Genomic DNA, 18,038 nt, shown 5'->3' on the forward strand with positions numbered 1-18,038 from the left:
TGAAATAGCCATTAAGCTATAATTGTTCAAAAGTCAGATGAAAAAACTCATGTGTCGACGTTACATCCCAGGGCCCGGGGACAGGCGATGTGAGTTATGCCCTGGGACATATATGGTCCTTATGAAAGGGATGCTGGAAAGGGATACTTCAGAGAGGGCTCATTTGATTTTAAATTGAAAGTTCGAGCTCATTTCTTAATAGTCAATAGATCTGAAGGCAACTAGCCCCCCCCCCCTAACGCCTTCTTTTTCAAAACCCATGAAAATTTTGAGATAGACATTTGGTTAGAAATAGTTCAAAGGTCGGATAAGAAAAACTACGGTGTCAATACAACCCTCAGGGCCCAGGGCAAGGCGTTCTAAGTTATGCCCTAAAGGCATGCATAGTTCTCATGAAAGGGATGATCATATAAACTTCATAGAGGGCTTATTTGATTGGAATTTGAAAGTTTTAGTTTACTTTTTAAGAGACAAGAGAGTTAAGACAAGAGAGTTTCCCCAAAACCATCCGCTACAAATTTTGAGATTGCCAGTTTTTGAAAATTGTTCAAAATTTAGATAACAAAACTCTGGTGTCAACACAACCCCCCCAGGGCCCGGGGAGTAGGCGTTGTAAGTGTTGTCCTGGGATCGTATGTGGCTCTTATGAAAGGGATGCTCTTATAAACTTCAGAGAGGGTTCAGTTGATTGGAAATTGAAAGTTCTATTTTACTTTTTAAGATTCAAAATATATCCAAGGGCAACTAACCCCCCCCCAACACACCCTTTTTTCCCCAAGCCCATACGGTAAAATTTTTAAAATATTCATTTCATTAACAATAGTTCAAAGGTCAAATAAGAAAAACTCCTGTGTCGACGCAACCCCCCAGGGCCCGGAGGCAGGCATTATGAGTAATGCTCTGGGGGCCTTAAAAGAAATCGGAGGGCTAACTAACCCACCCCCCCCTCCTTCACGCCCTAAATGCACCAGATAAAATTTTTGAAATTGACATTTTGTTAAAAACAGTTCAAAGTTCAGATAACAAAAACTCTGGGGTCGACACAGCCTCCCAAGGCCCAGGTAAGGCGTTGTAAGTTATGCCCTGGGGGCATGTATGGTTGTTATAGAAGGAATACTCGTATAAACTTCATAGAGGGTTCATTTGATTGGAAATTGGAAGTTGTAATTCACTTTTTAAGAGTCAAAAGTGATCAGAGGGCAACAAATAACCCCCCCCCCACCCGCCCTTTCCCCCAAAATACATCTGATAAAAATTTGAGGTTGCCATTTGGTTAAAAATAGTTCAAAGATCATATAACAAAAACTCCGGTGTCGACACAACCACCCAGGGCTCGGGGACAGGCGTTGTAAGTTATGCCCTGGGGACGTATATGGTTCTTATGGAAGGGATGGTCGTATAAACTCCAGAGGGCTGATTTGAATGACATTAAAAAATCTAGTTAAATATTTATGAGTCAAAAGACATCGGAGGACCTCTAGCCCCCCCCCCCTCCACACCCTTTTTTCCCCAAACCCATCCGATACAAATTTTGAGATGAGCATTTTTTTTAAATAATTCAAAGGTTAGATAACAAAAACTCCATTGTTGACACAAACCCCAAGGCCAAGAGCAGCAGGAATTGTAAGTTATTCCCTGGGGCCGTATATGGTTCTTATGAAAGCGATGTTCGTATAAACTTCAGAGGGGGCTCATTTGAATGGAAATTAAAACCTCTAGTTCATTTTCTCAGAGTAAAAAAAGAGTTCAAACATTAGATATTAAAACTCCGGGGTCGACACAACCCCCAGGGCCCAGGGACAGGCGTTGTAAATTATTCTCTGGAGGTAGGCTATATATGGTTCTTACAGAAGGGATGCTCATATAAACTTCAGAGAGGGCTCATTTGATTGAAAATAGAAAGTTCTAGCTCGCTTTAAAAGAGTCAAAAGATATTTAAGGGCAATTAGCCCCCCCTCCCCCGCCCTTTTTCCCAAACCCATCCGATAAAAATTTTAAGATAGCAATTTTGTTAAAAATAGTTCAAAAATCAGATAACAGAACTCCGAGGTTGACACAAACCCATTTTTTCACTTTGATATTGTTACTTTGATACCAAAGTTGATACTTTGATGAACATTTAATTTTTTTTTTAATTTTGATTTTGAAACAAGGAATTTTTAAAAATTCGAAACTTTTTGCAATCAAAAACGAACAAAAATTAATTAACAAAAAACTTTCCGAAAAATAAATTTTTGAAGTAAAGTTTTTGAAGGCCATTTTAAACTCAAGCTCCGCAGATACAAATACCTGTTAAAATTCAAAATCGAAACGACAAGAAATTACTACTTCAAAATAACTGAAACCCGAAATGAACAGAAATTAAATAACCAACCATAGCAAAAAAACATACAACAAGTAATAATATAAATGAATAAATAGATCTTAAAGCGGGTAATGCTTAGATTGAATATGAAAATCAAGCTTAAAAGAAAAAATATTTTGCTATTGAAGCATAAATGAAGCTTAAAACGAACAGAAATTAAATAAACAATCAATGCAAACAAATATATAATAGATATTGATGTAAATGAATAAATAAATCTTAAAACGAATGAAACTTAAATTGAATACGCAAATCAAGCTTGAAACGAGCAAAAATCACTACAATCAAGAATTTGGGTATCGCCTCCTTCTCTCACTGTAAAAGTCTAAAACCTACTGCGTTATTGGCGCTTTACTGAAAACTATGTGCGTCTTGAACAGTCATGGAAAGTATAAACAACATCAAATTGAATATTTGATGTATAATGATATTAATTGTTGAAAGATCCATCAGTTCAAGAATTTATTTCACTGTAATTTTATTTTTATTTTCAATACTGTAAGAACTGGAAAAGAAAATATTTGTAATATAGTTCATTTTAAGTTAAGCACCAATGACGCAGTAGGCCTTTGGTTTTTATTTACAGTTAAGGAAGGGAGCAGTATCCAAACTCTGTTTTGTAGTAAAACTATATTCGTCTTGAACAACTTTAGAAAGGGCTAATAAATTAAACTGAAAATTTGATGTATAATGATATTAATTGCTGAAAGCTCATCAGTTCAAGATTTTACTATGATTTTAGTATTTATTTTCAATATTAAGTACAAAAGAAAATATTTGTCATAAAATTGGTTTTCAGTAGAGCGACAATGACGCAGTTGGTTTTAGACTTTTACAGTTAGGAAGGAGGCGATACCCAAACTCTTGTTTGTAGTGATTTTTGTTCGATTCAAGCTTGATTTGCACATTCAATTTAAGTGTCACTCGTTTTAAGATTTATTTATTCATTTGCATTAATATATATTGTATGTTTGTTTGCATTGATTGTTCATTTATTCACAAAAAAAGAGCCAAAAACTGGTCGAGTCAGCCCTCTTTTGAGTTGTACAATAATATAGTCGTATATTAAACAGCTTTATAGCCGCGAATCAAAACTGAATGTCTATATTGATAAGGTAAACGTTAAGCAACATCTGCTTGTAAAACACTGATGTTTTATCAACCCACCTCGAAAATTTCTTTCTCAAGCAGATAGCATTAGAAACAGAATCAGGGATTTCACTGTTTTACATGAACATTTGGGAAGAAAACTACCACCGAGAGAGACATACATAATAATTCTATAGATCACAAATATAAGGCCTATTGCACAAGCACTTTCAATTCCTACAAAATCCAGGCCAAAAAAGGGCCACGGATTCGGTATCTTTCAAGGTTTCAATATTCTTTGGGTTTAAAAACAGAATATCGCAAAAAAAAAAGAAAGTGGAATCCACCCTCTAGTGAGTGTATAGCTCTACAGTCCAGCTAAGGACGAATATAAAGAAAGCAATCTAAGAGACAGGCGATTCAAACGTTCCTGATGGTGCCACCCGCTTTGATTGACAAACTGGCACTTTGCACAGACTTAAAAATCTTCCTTTTGTCTAAAGTTTTGCCATTATTGTCAAAACTTGAAAATTAAAGCAACACCAGCTGACGAAATTTGGCTCAGTACAGCCTAATTATAGTTTTTACATCGTTTATCGCTGCTCCTGTGGTTGCATTTCTTGACTGCAAGCAAAAATATTTCTATACACCCAACTAGCTTCATTGACGAAGAGGTATGCGTTGCTTATCACAGTAAGTTTACTGCATATAAAAAAAAGCTTACATTTTTGTAAGAAACTTATCAGTATGACTCTAGGGTGAGATTCCATCAACAGAGCAATTGGTTTGCAGTGGGTTACGTGTCCAAAAGACAGGTTGCCAAATGATCAAATGAACTTATGGATTTGTTGCACTTACTTTTTTTCTGAGTCAGTGGTAATAAATGACATTGCGTTTTCAATGCCGTTTTCAAAACTATAAATGTATGCAACTATAGTTATCCAACTGGATATTTTATTCTCTTTTTTCTATTTTAAATTTTGATGTTTCCCCCAGAAATACGAGGTCGAAAATGTGGTATATTTGCACTTTTTAGGACAATAATGCAAGAAAGGTTAAGATGGAAAGTAGCGTTTTACGGATGAAGGGTCATTAATGGCCAACGATTGTGCCTTTTGTCCATCTGGGACTAGAAAGGTTAAGATGGATAAGTAATGTTTTACGATGAACGATCATTAATGGCCAACGATTGTGCCTCTTGTCCATCTGGGGCCAGAAAGGTTAAGATGGATAAGTAATATTTTACAGATGAAGGATCATTAATGGCCAACGATTGTGCCTCTTTTCCATCTGGGGCCAGAAAGGTTAAGAGGGATAAACAACGCTTTACAGATGAAGGACGATTAATGGCCAACGATTGTGCCTGTTGTCCATCCGTGGCCAGAAAGTTTAAGACGGATAAGCATATTTTTGAAACTTTTTAATTATGTTTTAACCGGTTTGAGCAGAGAGCCACAAAAAACCACCCAGAACCAGCTTTCAAACATAAGTTATTTGAGGAGACGTTTAGACGTTATGAAGTTATTTGAAGGAATTCATTTCAATTGTTTTCTCTATCCCATCCAGTCACAGGCCACATTCAGTCACAAAGACCTTTCCAATTACTCATTCCAATCAAGGATGTGATTGAAAAGAGACACATTGTCCTCTTTTGTTGCCTTCCTTTCTCCTTTTGAAACCAGTTTGCTCCATCAATTGCTCCCCATCAATTGCTCCATCCAGTTGCTCCCCATCAATGATTCCATTAATTGAATTTTAGTTGTGATAAATCTACTTGAGAGTATGTTAAAACAAAAGACTTTTTAAACTCCTTTTGGCAGTTATTATGTCTAGTAAATATCAGCAAATTAAACTTCCGTTGGTTGAAATAAACTAAAACATAACTAAGTATATATTAAAAATCTAGACATCTGTAAAGGTTTGAATATATTATACTTATTGACTGAATTTGAAAAATGATTCCCAAAAATAAATATGTCTTTACCCCCTCAAACCCTTGAACAGCATTAAAAGGATAAATTTAACAAATGCAAGCGGCCAGGAGATCCTTTCCATATTGGTAGGAAGTTATATCATGAAACAGCTTCTAAATATTAGCGGATAAATTATTCATTGATAAACATCCAGCCTCGGCAAAAGTTTGAGGGACACAATGCTATGAATTTCAATAATTCACCGTGGAAACGAGAAGCAATTTTGTTTGCAATATTTATGGAAGGGATATGACCTGAGGTGAGGAACTCTAAGAGGATTACTTAAAGTTCCCACGATTAGGCTATTGTTGGTATAAATAGGGCTACAGGACGGAGGAAAAGTAAATTCAGTTTTGGTCAATGACCTCATTTAAATGCTGATATTTAGAAAAGAAATAAAATTACATGGTAATAATAAAAGCACAAAAGCAGGTTTTGCTCCCTATATGATTTTTTAATCCCAAATTTCAAAAATGATTTTAAAGTATTTGATAACTTAAAATTTTAATTTAATGATTTGAATTTCCCTCCAATTTGATTTCAATATATTTTGACAAGACAGTCTGGAGGCCAAATATAGTGAAGATATCAACAGGGCCGGTACCGAATTTCATACTTTTTTACATGATATATTTCAACCTAGTCTTAGCAGCCCAGTTCATTGTAGATTTTATTCACAAAGCTTAATTAGGTCCATTTGAGAGTATAACGGGGAAAGGATATTTGAAATCATGATAGAAATCAAAGCAATCGTTTATGTTTTCTCAAGGCCTGATTACAGGAGAGATTTTATAGGAGTATCAGTTGGAATCGCGCCAAATTTAAATAAAACTAACGCAAACACGCTCCAAGACCAAACTGACTACATACGATCGGAATAGCAAAAATTTGGTCAGTAGATAGACTTCATTAATCGGGACAGAATTCTTGCCCAATCTAATTTTGAATATTCTCTCTTTAGTTCTGACTTTGTTTATTTTTCCAGTGTTTCCTCTGTCTTGTTACAGTTCAACTTAAAAGTTTATTGTTTTTTGTTGTTGTTGTGTTTTCGTTGTGCTTTTCTTCTTCTTCTTTGCAAGTGTGTGTTGAGCACGGATGACGGCTTTGCAGAAGTCCATGCCAAAATACCTGTTTTGTCTTTTCGCTTCACTTTTTTCAACTGGCGGAAAATCACCCTCGTTTCTTGTTTTTTTCATCATTTTTTAATTTTCTTCGTTTTCTATCAAATGGGATAAAACTGACCAAGATACGACGCGCATTATATTTCAAAATTGGTACTGGATTTTAGCATCAAAATGTTCTTTAAATAGCGTTTCTCCAGCACAGAGTTCCTCAAGAGTTTACGATTTATTGCAAGTCATTTACCCAGTTTGACTAACAAGTTTTTTGAATCTGTTAAATCTTTACTCAAAATGATTCGCAGATGGCTTATACGGAATAAGCCCCTCAGTGAGATGGTTATGGATAGACGTGTAATGCAGAACAAGTTCAAACACTCATTCTTAGGTGTTTTTTCCTTTAAGTAACCAGAGCATACTCTATGCCATAGGAATAGAGAGAGTTCCTCTGAAGAAGTTGAGCGGATGCACTTGCACAAGACAGTGCCTTTAATGGTAGCACATGGTCCCAATAATGCTAGAGCTTGTCATACTTTCCCTAATCTGAATTCCCAGAGTAGTACCAAATGAGTTAAGAAAGTCCCATATAAAACATGGAGTCAATATACGTCCTGTTTAGCGGGTTTAAACCCCCACAAAAACCAATTGAAACAAAAATTCAGTCGATACATCATTAAAGCTATGAGTTGTGATGCGCTGATCAGAGTCTATTCTGCCTCATGGAGGCTATGCATGGAGGCTATTCTGTTACAGTACTTCAAACCCAACATTGCCACTACACGTAATTACTTCTTCACTTGTTCCTAAAGATGACCTTGCAGGGTTCTCTGTTGGAAGCAATATAAAGATCCAGACTTTACGAAATTGGCTAAAAGCCTAAAACGTGCCATTGAACACTTCAAAAGAAGGCACAGTTAGGCTTTACCCCCCCCCCCATAAAAAAGATCTTGAACATTGAGAACCAAGCATACACTTGACAACACATCAAGATCAACTTGAACCTATCTTATCTTCAACTTCAATAAAGCAGATAGTCGCCTCAGTTTTTTCCCTCGATATAATGATTTTATTTCATGATTTCCCCGATTTTCATGGTTATTTTCTTTATTTTTCAGTGCTATTTCTTTAATATTTACGTTGTATTTACTCAAGTTCAACATATAGCTAAATAGCTTTTCCGTGAAACTATCATCAATACCAACTGGTAACAGATCTTATATGGACACATGATTAGTCCAGATTGCAAAACAATTCTGGAAATAAAAGTTACTCCGAAATTCCTACTGCAGGAGGGCCTGATCCTACATAGTTGGGTGCTCCCAAAAAATTCAGCAGGGAAATTAAGTACTTTTGATGGCTTCACTCTTAAAGATGGGACCAAAATGCCATCAGTCCTTCCGGTATAATTTGCTCTATTTGGTTGAAAATTTGTTCTAAAAACGCTGTTATTGAATTTTTTTTTCATCAGCCCATTTTGGTGACTTCTTCTAAAACTCTTTGCCATGCTTTTCTCAAACATTGACATGAGGTCCAAGTCTTTCATAAATACTCAATTTTTTGTAATTGGTTTGGTAATTTGGCTGTACTTTTCGCTAACAGTGTTTTACAGCGCCCCTTAAGGAGCTAAAATAAAAAAAAAATTACATTTGTCTGAGCAGGAGCTGTAGTTTCACCTTGAAAGTTTCGATGTTTGTGTTTTTGCTCAAATTTTTTACTTGGTATCAAGTCTGCAACCGACGTTATTCGCTTTGAAAGAGGTTCCAGCTTCTCCACAACTGTTTTTGACACTCGGTGACTAAGGGATATCCACCGCTTGTAAGTGTCGTACGGATACGGCCCCAATAATGGATCCAGGTTTTCAAGGTTTGTTTTCAGGGGTTCTATTTCCTCAGTTGAAGTAACTGAAAAAACGAAAAACATAATAAACTTTATATAAAAATAAATTTAATGTTAGTTACACGCTGAACTTTGGAAAAAATATTTAAGAATTTCAAGAGCTTTAAAAAGCCCTAAAGAAACATTATGAGTGATCCAAAACCAAGACCTATCAGCCCCTATTATTCAATTTTTTTTCAGTTTTAGTGTTGCACTATAGATTAACCATTAGTTTTAAGCATTAATAATGAACAATTTTTTAAGTGGAAATTTTATACAACTATATTTTCATGCTTTTTACAATGTTAAAAATCCTGTTTTGATGTTCGTATGCAAGACGATGAACATTTGCTACTACAGTGTTGAAAAAAATTGCAGTTTTTCGTAAAAATTGATTTTATTTTAAAAACTTTTTTTCAATTACAAAAGGCACTAGATGGAGTAATTTCCTTTAAAATGAGCCATTAAACAGATCTCTTTGATGTTCCAGTGCTGCGCTAGCTGTGCAGGAAGACAAAGAAAAAAAATGTCGTATATGCAAAATATCGTAGCTCAAGCAACTTATCTTCTTTTTCAAGCCAATAGATTTCTCCTCATTATTCAAGCCAAGGGACGATAAGTTTCGTATAGCTGGTGCCTCCCGAACCTTCCGCCTGAGATCAGGCCCTGTAATAGTTAAGTGGCATGACTTGGAAATACGAAATGCGGTTCTCAGGAATAATTTTGTATTGAAACAGAACGGCGTAGGGGTTGCTCCGGACTACACTACGTATCAACGCGAGGCTAGAAAAAATTTAAAGCCAGTGCTGTCCCAAGCCCTAGTAAAAGGCCAAAATGCGCGGCTCAAAGGCGATAGGCTTATCATTGAAGGTAAAACGTACACATACGACCGTGAATGTCAAAAAATAAAAGAAATGACGGTAAGCCAACCATTTAGGGCCCCTAATGCAGCAGAGAGTAACTCAGAGATCAGAGGTTTAAATCCCGCTAATGTGAATGAAAATAACCAGAGTGCAGTCCAGAATTTCCATTCAGATCAGTCGGACTGTTCTGGTAATGAAAGTGACACGAACACGATAGTTGAAAGAAACAGCAACTTGCCGAAAACAAAAGGAACAGGGAAAGGTCGTAAAAGTAGCGAGATTAGCCCCGTTGATAATACTTACAGTCGCACCGCTAGAAATGTACGGCAAAGAAATGAGGAGCCATTGACAAGCCGGGTTACTGAAGGAAATCAGCCACCAATTTACAGACAAAACACACGCCCGTTCAGGCAGCTACAAAAAAACCAGCCTTGGCAGTACATGGGTATTAATAGGCCTAGGGGCGACGATTATTACCGGTTAGCTTTCCCCCCGAGTGATTACGGAGCTCAATAGCATCGACAAGGCCATACACAAACCCTGAAGTTTGTATCTTGGAATGTACAGGGTATAATAAATAAGTTAAGTTCTGTGGAAAGTGATTTGTCAAATTTTGACTTTGTAGCATTAATTGAAACCTGGCATTGCCCTAGTGAAATTCCAAAAGTAAGAAGTTTTAATGTGGAAAGTGTATCGCGAGAGTTAGCTTCTAACAATCGTTATTTTGGAGGCATTGTAGTGTTGATAAAAGATGAGTCTTTCAAAAGTTATACAAAGCTGAAAAGTAAATCAGAAAATCTTATTTCGATTAGATTAGATTGTTGGGATGGACTGTGTATTGTAATAGGATCGATTTATATTCCGCCTCAAAATAGCTCGTACCGAAATGAAGATACGTGGAATTTGTTGGTAAAAGAATTAGATGAAAAAAGAGCTAATTTTGAAAATGATAGATTGATATTAATGGGCGATTTTCATGCTTATACTAGTGATGAAGTTGAATTAAATGATGTTTTAATTCCAGGTATTCCGTCAGCAGTCCCAGCCGTCTACAGAATTCCCAGAGCTAGCAGGGACGAAAAAAGAAGAATAAATCAATGGGGTAGAAGGCTGCTGACACTTTGGACAGAATCGGGTTTGATGATTGGAAATGGAAGATTTGGAAAGGATAATAATCGGGGTGAGTTTACCTGCGTATCTGGGGCTAAAGCAAGTTTAATTGATTATGTTTTGGTGGATATTCGCTGGGATCCGAATTACCTTAATGTGGATGTGCTTAAGCTAGTAGGATCGGACCATCTACCGGTATTTTTAGAAATTAGATCAAGGAGTGCTCCCCAAATGAGGGATATTTCAAGTGAAAGTCGTATTTATAATAATAATGTTAGACGTCAGATACCTAGGGAATGGTCTACAGAGGAAAAGGTTAAATTAAGTGAAGCGTTTTCAGAGGATGATGTAGCTATAAGATTAAGTGATTTAGAGAAGATAAATAACCATGATAGATTGATAGAAGAGTTCACGGAGATTTTACATGAAATAGCAGGCCCAGTTCTAGGAAATAAAGGAGGTTGTAAGGATATAGAATTTTTTGATGAGCAGTGTAGAATAAAAAAAATTAGAATTGATTAAAGAAATGGAGATTTTGAGGGAAGAGGAAAAAGAGGAAAATAGGCTTCGACTAGTAACAAGGTTTAAAAATATTCGCCGGGAGTATAAACGCCTTTTAAAACAGAAGAAGAGACTGGCTATTCAAAAAGGTAAGGAAGAGCTGATCCAGTTTTATGAAAAGAGTGATACGCGGTCTTTCTGGACAATGATAAAAAAAGGTTTTTCCATAGCTCAGCCAAAAGTACCTGACCCGAAAACATGGCCTACATACTACAATGACGCGGTTCATGAAGACTATTCGTTTGACTGCTGGTTCAGCGACGAATTATCGAATACAGAGAATGAGACCAGTTTCCCACTGAAAGAACACGATTATGATATGATAAAATCCGCATCGGAAGAAGAAATCGAAGAATGCATAAGCGCCATGGAAGGTGGATCAGCACCTGGTAGCGATGGAATCCCGACAGTGATCTTGAAACAATTCCAACTTTTATTTATGCCCATCTTCTTGGCTATCTTCAACTCAGTTCTTGCTTCCGGTGAATGGCCATCGCTGTGGAAAACATCCTTGATTTTGCCGTTATTCAAGAAGGGAGACCAAGCGGATCACAGTAATTATCGACCGATATCTTTAGTACCTAGTCTTAGCAAAATATTAGAAAGAATACTAGATGCTAGATTATCTCATTGGTTAGAAAAGTATAGTATTTTGAAGGAGGAGCAGGCAGGATTTCGGGATGGATATAATGCTATTGATAGGGTCTTAGTCCTACAGGCGCTTGTAGAGAAATATGCAAAAGGGAAGAATAGGTTGTATGTTGCATTTTTAGATCTAGAAAAGGCCTTTGACAGTATTGATAGGATTTTCCTGTGCTTAGAACTGTTAAAGATAGGCTTACCAAGACTTTTCGTTAGGATACTAGCTGATATGTCTAGAAACATATTTGGTATAGTTAAAGTTTTAGGGAAGGGATTATCGTCACCGTTTGAAATTAGAAAAGGAGTAAAACAGGGTAGTAGTATTTCGCCTAGGTTGTTCACGTTGTATATAAATGATATTGTTGACCATTTTAAAAAGGTATGGGCCCCTTCAGTGTCACTAGGGAACCTGACGTTATCTCTGTTGCTTTTTGCTGATGACGCGGTGTTGATAGGCAAGTCACCAGAGGAGCTCCAAATATTATTGGGTATATTAGAAGAATATTTAGGTAGAAAGAAACTAGTGTTGAATATTAAAAAGACTGAGATTGTGGTATTTAGAGGAGCTCGGGTGAATAATGATGATCAGAATGTAGAGTTTTATTATAAAGGCGAAAAAGTAAAAGCGAGCGAAAATTTTAAATATTTGCGAGTAACACTTTCAACAAAAGGAGGATGGAAAGAGCATGTAAAAGAGATGATTAAGAGAGGTAAAGCGGTTTCAGCGGCCATTTTACGTAATTCAAGGCTTTCAAGTATAAAAGATTTAAAAATGCATAAATATGTTTTTAATTCTAAAGTTTTGCCTACTATCCATTACGGAGATGAACTTTGGGGGCATGACCCGGCACCACACTTGGAGTCAATTCAGCTGCAACACTTTAAGAGATTAATTGGTCTTCACGTAACGACCCACAATCAGGCTATAAAAGGTGACCTAGGTATGTTTTCGCTGAGAATGAGTAGATTAGCACAGATGATCCGGTACTGGCTAAAGGTTTTAAGTCTGTCAGAAGATAGGTTAGCAAAAGCAGCTTATGTGGAGATGCTCCGGTCGAAACGTAAAAGATCGTGGCCGTATCAAATAAAAAATGTTTTATATGGATTAGGATTATCATATATTTGGAATGAGGGGCTAGGTCCCTCAGATCAGGGTGAGTCGTTTTTTGCTATGATTGTAGAAAGAATAAAAGACCAGGAAGTCCAAATGTGGACCGAGGCAGTTAAAACATCTGAAACATTAAAGTTTTATTCCCATGTAAAAGAGATATTTGGATTCGAATATTATTTTAAACTAGGATTACCGGGGGAAACATTGAGGACTTGGTTTCGGATCCGAGCGAATTGCCTGCCACTAAAGAATAGAAAAAGAGTATTTGAAAGAAATAGGGTGGCCCCAGATGCAAATGCGGATTACTCTTGCCCCAGATGTAACCAAGGTATTGAGGATGTCGCCCATATTCTCACCGAGTGCCAGCAACTTTCTATATTATGGTAAATTTATTTTGTGGGTGTTAACTTGGTGTGCCGGGGGATCCTTAACACGACTGTAAAAAGATCAATCAGGGAGTTATGTAATTATGTAAATGAAGCGCAGACATCAATGAGTGAAATTTGATATTTATGTTATTTTTCTTGTGGAGTGTGATTAAGAATACTGTTCTGTATGGCCTGTTTTTTTTTGGCTTATAATAAATTATTATTATTATTATTATTATACATGAGGTTTTGAACAAGGCAGTTCTGATAGTGTTCTTCTTGTTTTGATCTGACACTATTTTAAGGAGTTATGGGCTATTATATTTTTTAGTATTGGACGTGATCGTCACTTACTAAGTTGCTAGCTACTGCTGGAACCCGGGAAAAAAATTGGTTACAACTTTTTTGCCCTTTTTTACATCATACAAACCATTCTTATATCTTTTTATTACTACATCATATGAGAAATGCTGATCATGGAACCTAGTAAAGAATGAACCCTAGTCCAACATAACCGAAAATTTAAAAACGCGTTTAAGAAAAACTGTCAAGTGAGGAAGAATCACCGTTTGAAGCTGATTCAGGTATGGTATCTATTGTGTCGATCCTAATGGTAAAAGTTAATTACGAAAACAAATTTGTGTAAATTCTGAAAGATAACCTGAAATCCCACAAAATTGTAGTCAGATAGAAATGAAAACCGCACCATCCGAAATAGCCATAGTCAAAAACCACCATTAGGAGAAACACAGTCACCAACCTTGTGCAACAAGGAAAATCACTTTTTTACATGGGGAGCAGTGATGTGTCTCCATTTTTTATTCTTGCTTCTTTTTTTTAGTCGCCAGAAGTGTTCTTGCACATTATATATAGATGTTTAAGTCCTTATTAGAAAGAAAATTGCTATATCTAGTGCTTTTGTATTTAACAAAACATAATAAAACATAACAATTTTCGACGAACTCGAAAACAGAAAAAAATACCATTGCATAGCAAGCTCTACGTGTTGCTCCATGGCCGTTTTTACAAACTGATCTTTTTTGAAGTGGGTTTACTCAGTGTTTGAAAAAAAATTCAAGAGTGGTTGAAAAAATCTCAGTCGCCTGCTTCCCTACAAGTCCAGTGGTGATTGTCAGTCATGGGTCAACTTAAAAATCTTGGTTGCCATGCTGCGATTCTGCCGGACTGTCCCAATAGAACAAACTCAGTGTTTCAACCCAAAAATCTTGGTCACCCCCGCTGCTATTCCCAGTAGGCAAAATTCATATAATATGGACAATCTCAGTCGCCCACTTGCCTGCGACTCCTGTGGACACGATCTGCTTTCCATTTTGTCCTGAATTACTCTGGAAAATAAAGTACAAACAATCTGAAAGTGAATTACCCAGGAAAATAAAAATCATAGTTAAATAGACTATAGCGACTATTTTCACAGAAGATATAATTGATATTCAAATCTAAAGTGTCCAAAATTTAAGGTAAGACTTCTGGAAAACTGTGAATAAAAATTACCAGTTAAAATTTTGGTACTTCATCCAGTTGCAATCTTGAATTACAGATAAACAGCAATGGAACTGAAGAACTATAAAGAAATTTTGAACAATAAAACTATCAACTAAAAAATCTTTCAGGAAAAAGAAACTGACTTACTATATTCAAAATCTTCACTCACAGCATTCCATTTCATACCAATAACTTCTTTTGGATTGACTTCAACAAAAAAACCAGTTCGTGGTGCTATCTGACCAGTTCTATTTGAAACACTAAAAATGAAATATAAAGTATATAATTCTTTCTCAAAAACAACTGAATTCCAGACATAAACTCTGAGTTCCTTTCACTTTCTGGTATGGCTGAAATTGGTTTTATGGTGACATACAATGCTTCGTTTTCATAGTGTTTAGTTCAGAAGAAGAGGTTAACTGAACTGCTGTTGGCCTGTTCTGGCTAACTTAGAAGTTTAATTTTACACCAAGTTTGATAGTTTATATAGTTGCTTTCAGTATAATTGCATCCCAGCCCTCTCCCCCTTCAATTTCTTGAAACAGCCATATGCCAAACCCTAAGTTTGCTGGTTTTTTGTTTTATTCGTTTTGTTTTTTTTACTTATTTTGATAACAGTGCTGTTGATACCTTCATTTGAATTAAATTGTATGATAAAAAGTATCTAACTTGAATACATTCATAAAATTTATATTAATACAGTTTTCAACACTGATTCCAATTTAACTACATTCCAGCCCCCTTTCAACCCCCCCCCCCTAAATGCCTGGATATGATCCTAGGTAATATAGAAAAGTTTACTGGTTTTGTTCATTTCCATTATTTTTTTTTATTTCTTTCACATAGACTGCTGGTTCATAATGCCAAATCTGAAAAAAAAGACTAAACTTGGGTGTAAGGTTTATGGTTTACCCCAGTAATAAGGGAAAGGGACTACAGTGCCGTTAACTGGAATCAACTATAAAAACTAAATAATTAAAATATTCTGAATGTAACAAAGCAAGAATTTTGCTATTAAAGTGTTTACTTCACAAGAGAGGATGAAAAGTACTGTTTTTTTAGGAAACAACAAATAATTAATGTGAGGATGCTGTGAGGACCTCACTTCACTTACTTGGGCCTTTGGCCCTTTCAAGCTTGTAGTCATGATGTCAATTTCCAAGTTAATGGTTCCAAAATTAATCTGCATAAATCTTCAGGTTTCTAGCTTGATTAAATTAGGTTGATTTTGAGTGTACACACGCACATATTTTATTTGGTCAATATTAATGGATCAGCTTGAATTCAGCATTAAGCTTCATTTTTTTCAACTGGACTAGAAAAAAAAAGTAACAACCTGTAGTATACAAAATGCATTCCAGGTGGAATCATTTTTATTCCTCTAAACTTTTCACCAACATTCCATGACTGTAGGTCAATCCCAATTTCAGATCCTATAGGGTACTCCATTAAAAAAAAGACACATCCTTCTTTAAAAAGCACCTTAGCTGTTTCCTGATCCATATTAACTGTAAAAAGAAAGGAAATATAACAGTTGATATTGCAACAAAACAGGAATCTAACTTCATAAAACTAAAATTAAATATTTCAGATAAAATAATGGCAATGAACAAACATCTTAATATATACAGTTGCAGTAACTTCATCAAGTTCTTGCCTACCATAAATTTAACTATCTGTGGAGCTCTTTCAAGCTTACAATAAAAAGAGCTAATCCCCCAAATTGCTTTATAGGTTTGACTCTGGTTTACAAGCCCTTACTTACAATGGAGACTTATGGTCAGGGGTGCTGACAGTGGGCATGATTCAAGGAAGGACAGATTGGATGACCAGTCCCTTGGGAGTCCAGTTAACAACAATTAAACTGATATTTGGATTTGATACTCAACAAATTTTCTTAAAATGTCTGTAGAGCTTAAAATTGAGGGATGCGAGAATTCAAAATTGTATGTGACTGATGTCATGAAGGGTGGTTTTAGGCTGTCATAACCAAAATTTATTGCATCTTAATGCTTAAAAATATCTCCCAGGTGAATTTAAAAAATATATATAATAACTCTCCTCCCACTGACACTTGAAATCAATGATATGAAGTTTGGTTCAAAAAGTATCCTGTGTCCCCTTACAGTGTGGAGCTATTTTAACAAGGAAAAATATTTGCTAATATAAGTATTCTTAACAGAACTCAATTGCGGGCTGGTTTTAAATAATTAAGTCGATAGTCACAGTAAAATATGCTGCTTTAGTATGAACAACATGCATTTGGGGGTTTTAATTAGCATACGTCAACATATCAGGTTTTATCTATCCCTATCCAGGGCAAGAGAGACTGTATACTTGTAGTTGTGTTTTTAAGATACCCCTGTAGCTATAATTATTTTCTAAAAGGATTGATTAAGTATATAATATATTGAGTGCATTCAAGCATACCAAGATTACTTGTCTGACAAGCCCAATTACTTTTCCCAGGCGTTTCACAAGACATAAATGACCTCAGAGGCTAGGAGAATTTTTACTTGATATGGTCTGAAATAGTTGTCACATAAGTTGCTAACCCAATAAAATGCAGGATAAGCAAGCATAAGTGATACCATATATAGCAAAACAAGTCAATCATATCAAAAATGAAAAAAAAACATATGAAATTAAAGGGAGAGCACAAAAAGACAGTAATACTGAAAAGTAGCAACCCCTCAGGGACATATAAATATACCATGTATGCATTAGACTACATGTGATCATTTTTGTCATGTGCCTAATTCAAGCGTTTCAGCTAGCATGTGGAAAGAAAAGTATTAGTTATAATCTTTTACAAGTTATATCCAGGAAAGTTAAGCTTAGCTGGATAAGGGATGCTCAAACATACAAATACAGACTTTGGGAGGCTTGATTTCAATAGCTGTCTACCATTGCAGAAGAGGTGATGCACCCTGGTGATGCCATCTTGAATCTCTTAGTTTATTTTTTGACATAGATAAGTGCTGGAATGTTCCTGTTAGACAACACTTCTGATATAATATGAACCAGATTATCAGGTTAGCACAAACCCATTTTTATCATACCCACACTTGGAGTTTAAAAATCAAATTAGATAATTTGTATTCTAATGTACATAACCAATAGTACAGAAAAATTAGAGAACGATATGAAAAAAAGACTTCTGAAATTGATTTTCATTGCTATGAACCCCCTAACAAGACTGTCAATTATACAAACTTGTATCTTGCTTCAATTGTAAAAAGCCTATTCCCTTTCACTAGCCCTGGTCTAACTATCCCCCACAATACCTGCTTCCCCCTCTGATGTTATATATAAAATCCAAAAGCTTAGAAAATCAAGCATTTGCACCTGGAACATCTCAATTGGTTCAATTAAAGCTCTTTTAGACAAAATTGCTGAACTTCTATAAAAAAATTAGATCAAATGACAAGATTGAGTAAATTCTCCAGTTGTTGAGAAC

General features: G+C 35.8%; 1 protein-coding gene across 2 annotated transcripts in view; it reads right to left on the reverse strand.

Annotated features, from left to right (window-relative positions):
- The window catches only part of LOC148945366 (protein AAR2 homolog), a 95,393-nt gene that overhangs the window by 65,132 nt on the left and 12,223 nt on the right, over window positions 1–18,038 (reverse strand). For both annotated transcript variants that reach the window (XM_089099404.1, XM_089099405.1), the window contains exons 2-4: window positions 15,915–16,086; window positions 14,726–14,838; window positions 8,190–8,446 (exon numbers count right to left, since the gene is read on the reverse strand). In XM_089099404.1, coding sequence (XP_088955530.1) covers window positions 8,190–8,446; window positions 14,726–14,838; window positions 15,915–16,081 — 537 coding nt within the window. In that variant the 5' untranslated portion in view covers window positions 16,082–16,086. The remainder of the gene's footprint in view (window positions 1–8,189; window positions 8,447–14,725; window positions 14,839–15,914; window positions 16,087–18,038) is intronic.

This window comes from Artemia sp. Qi Xiang Cuo, chromosome 13 (assembly GCF_049724085.1).
Source record: "Artemia sp. Qi Xiang Cuo chromosome 13, ASM4972408v1, whole genome shotgun sequence".
Taxonomy (NCBI): Eukaryota; Metazoa; Arthropoda; class Branchiopoda; order Anostraca; family Artemiidae; genus Artemia; species Artemia sp. Qi Xiang Cuo.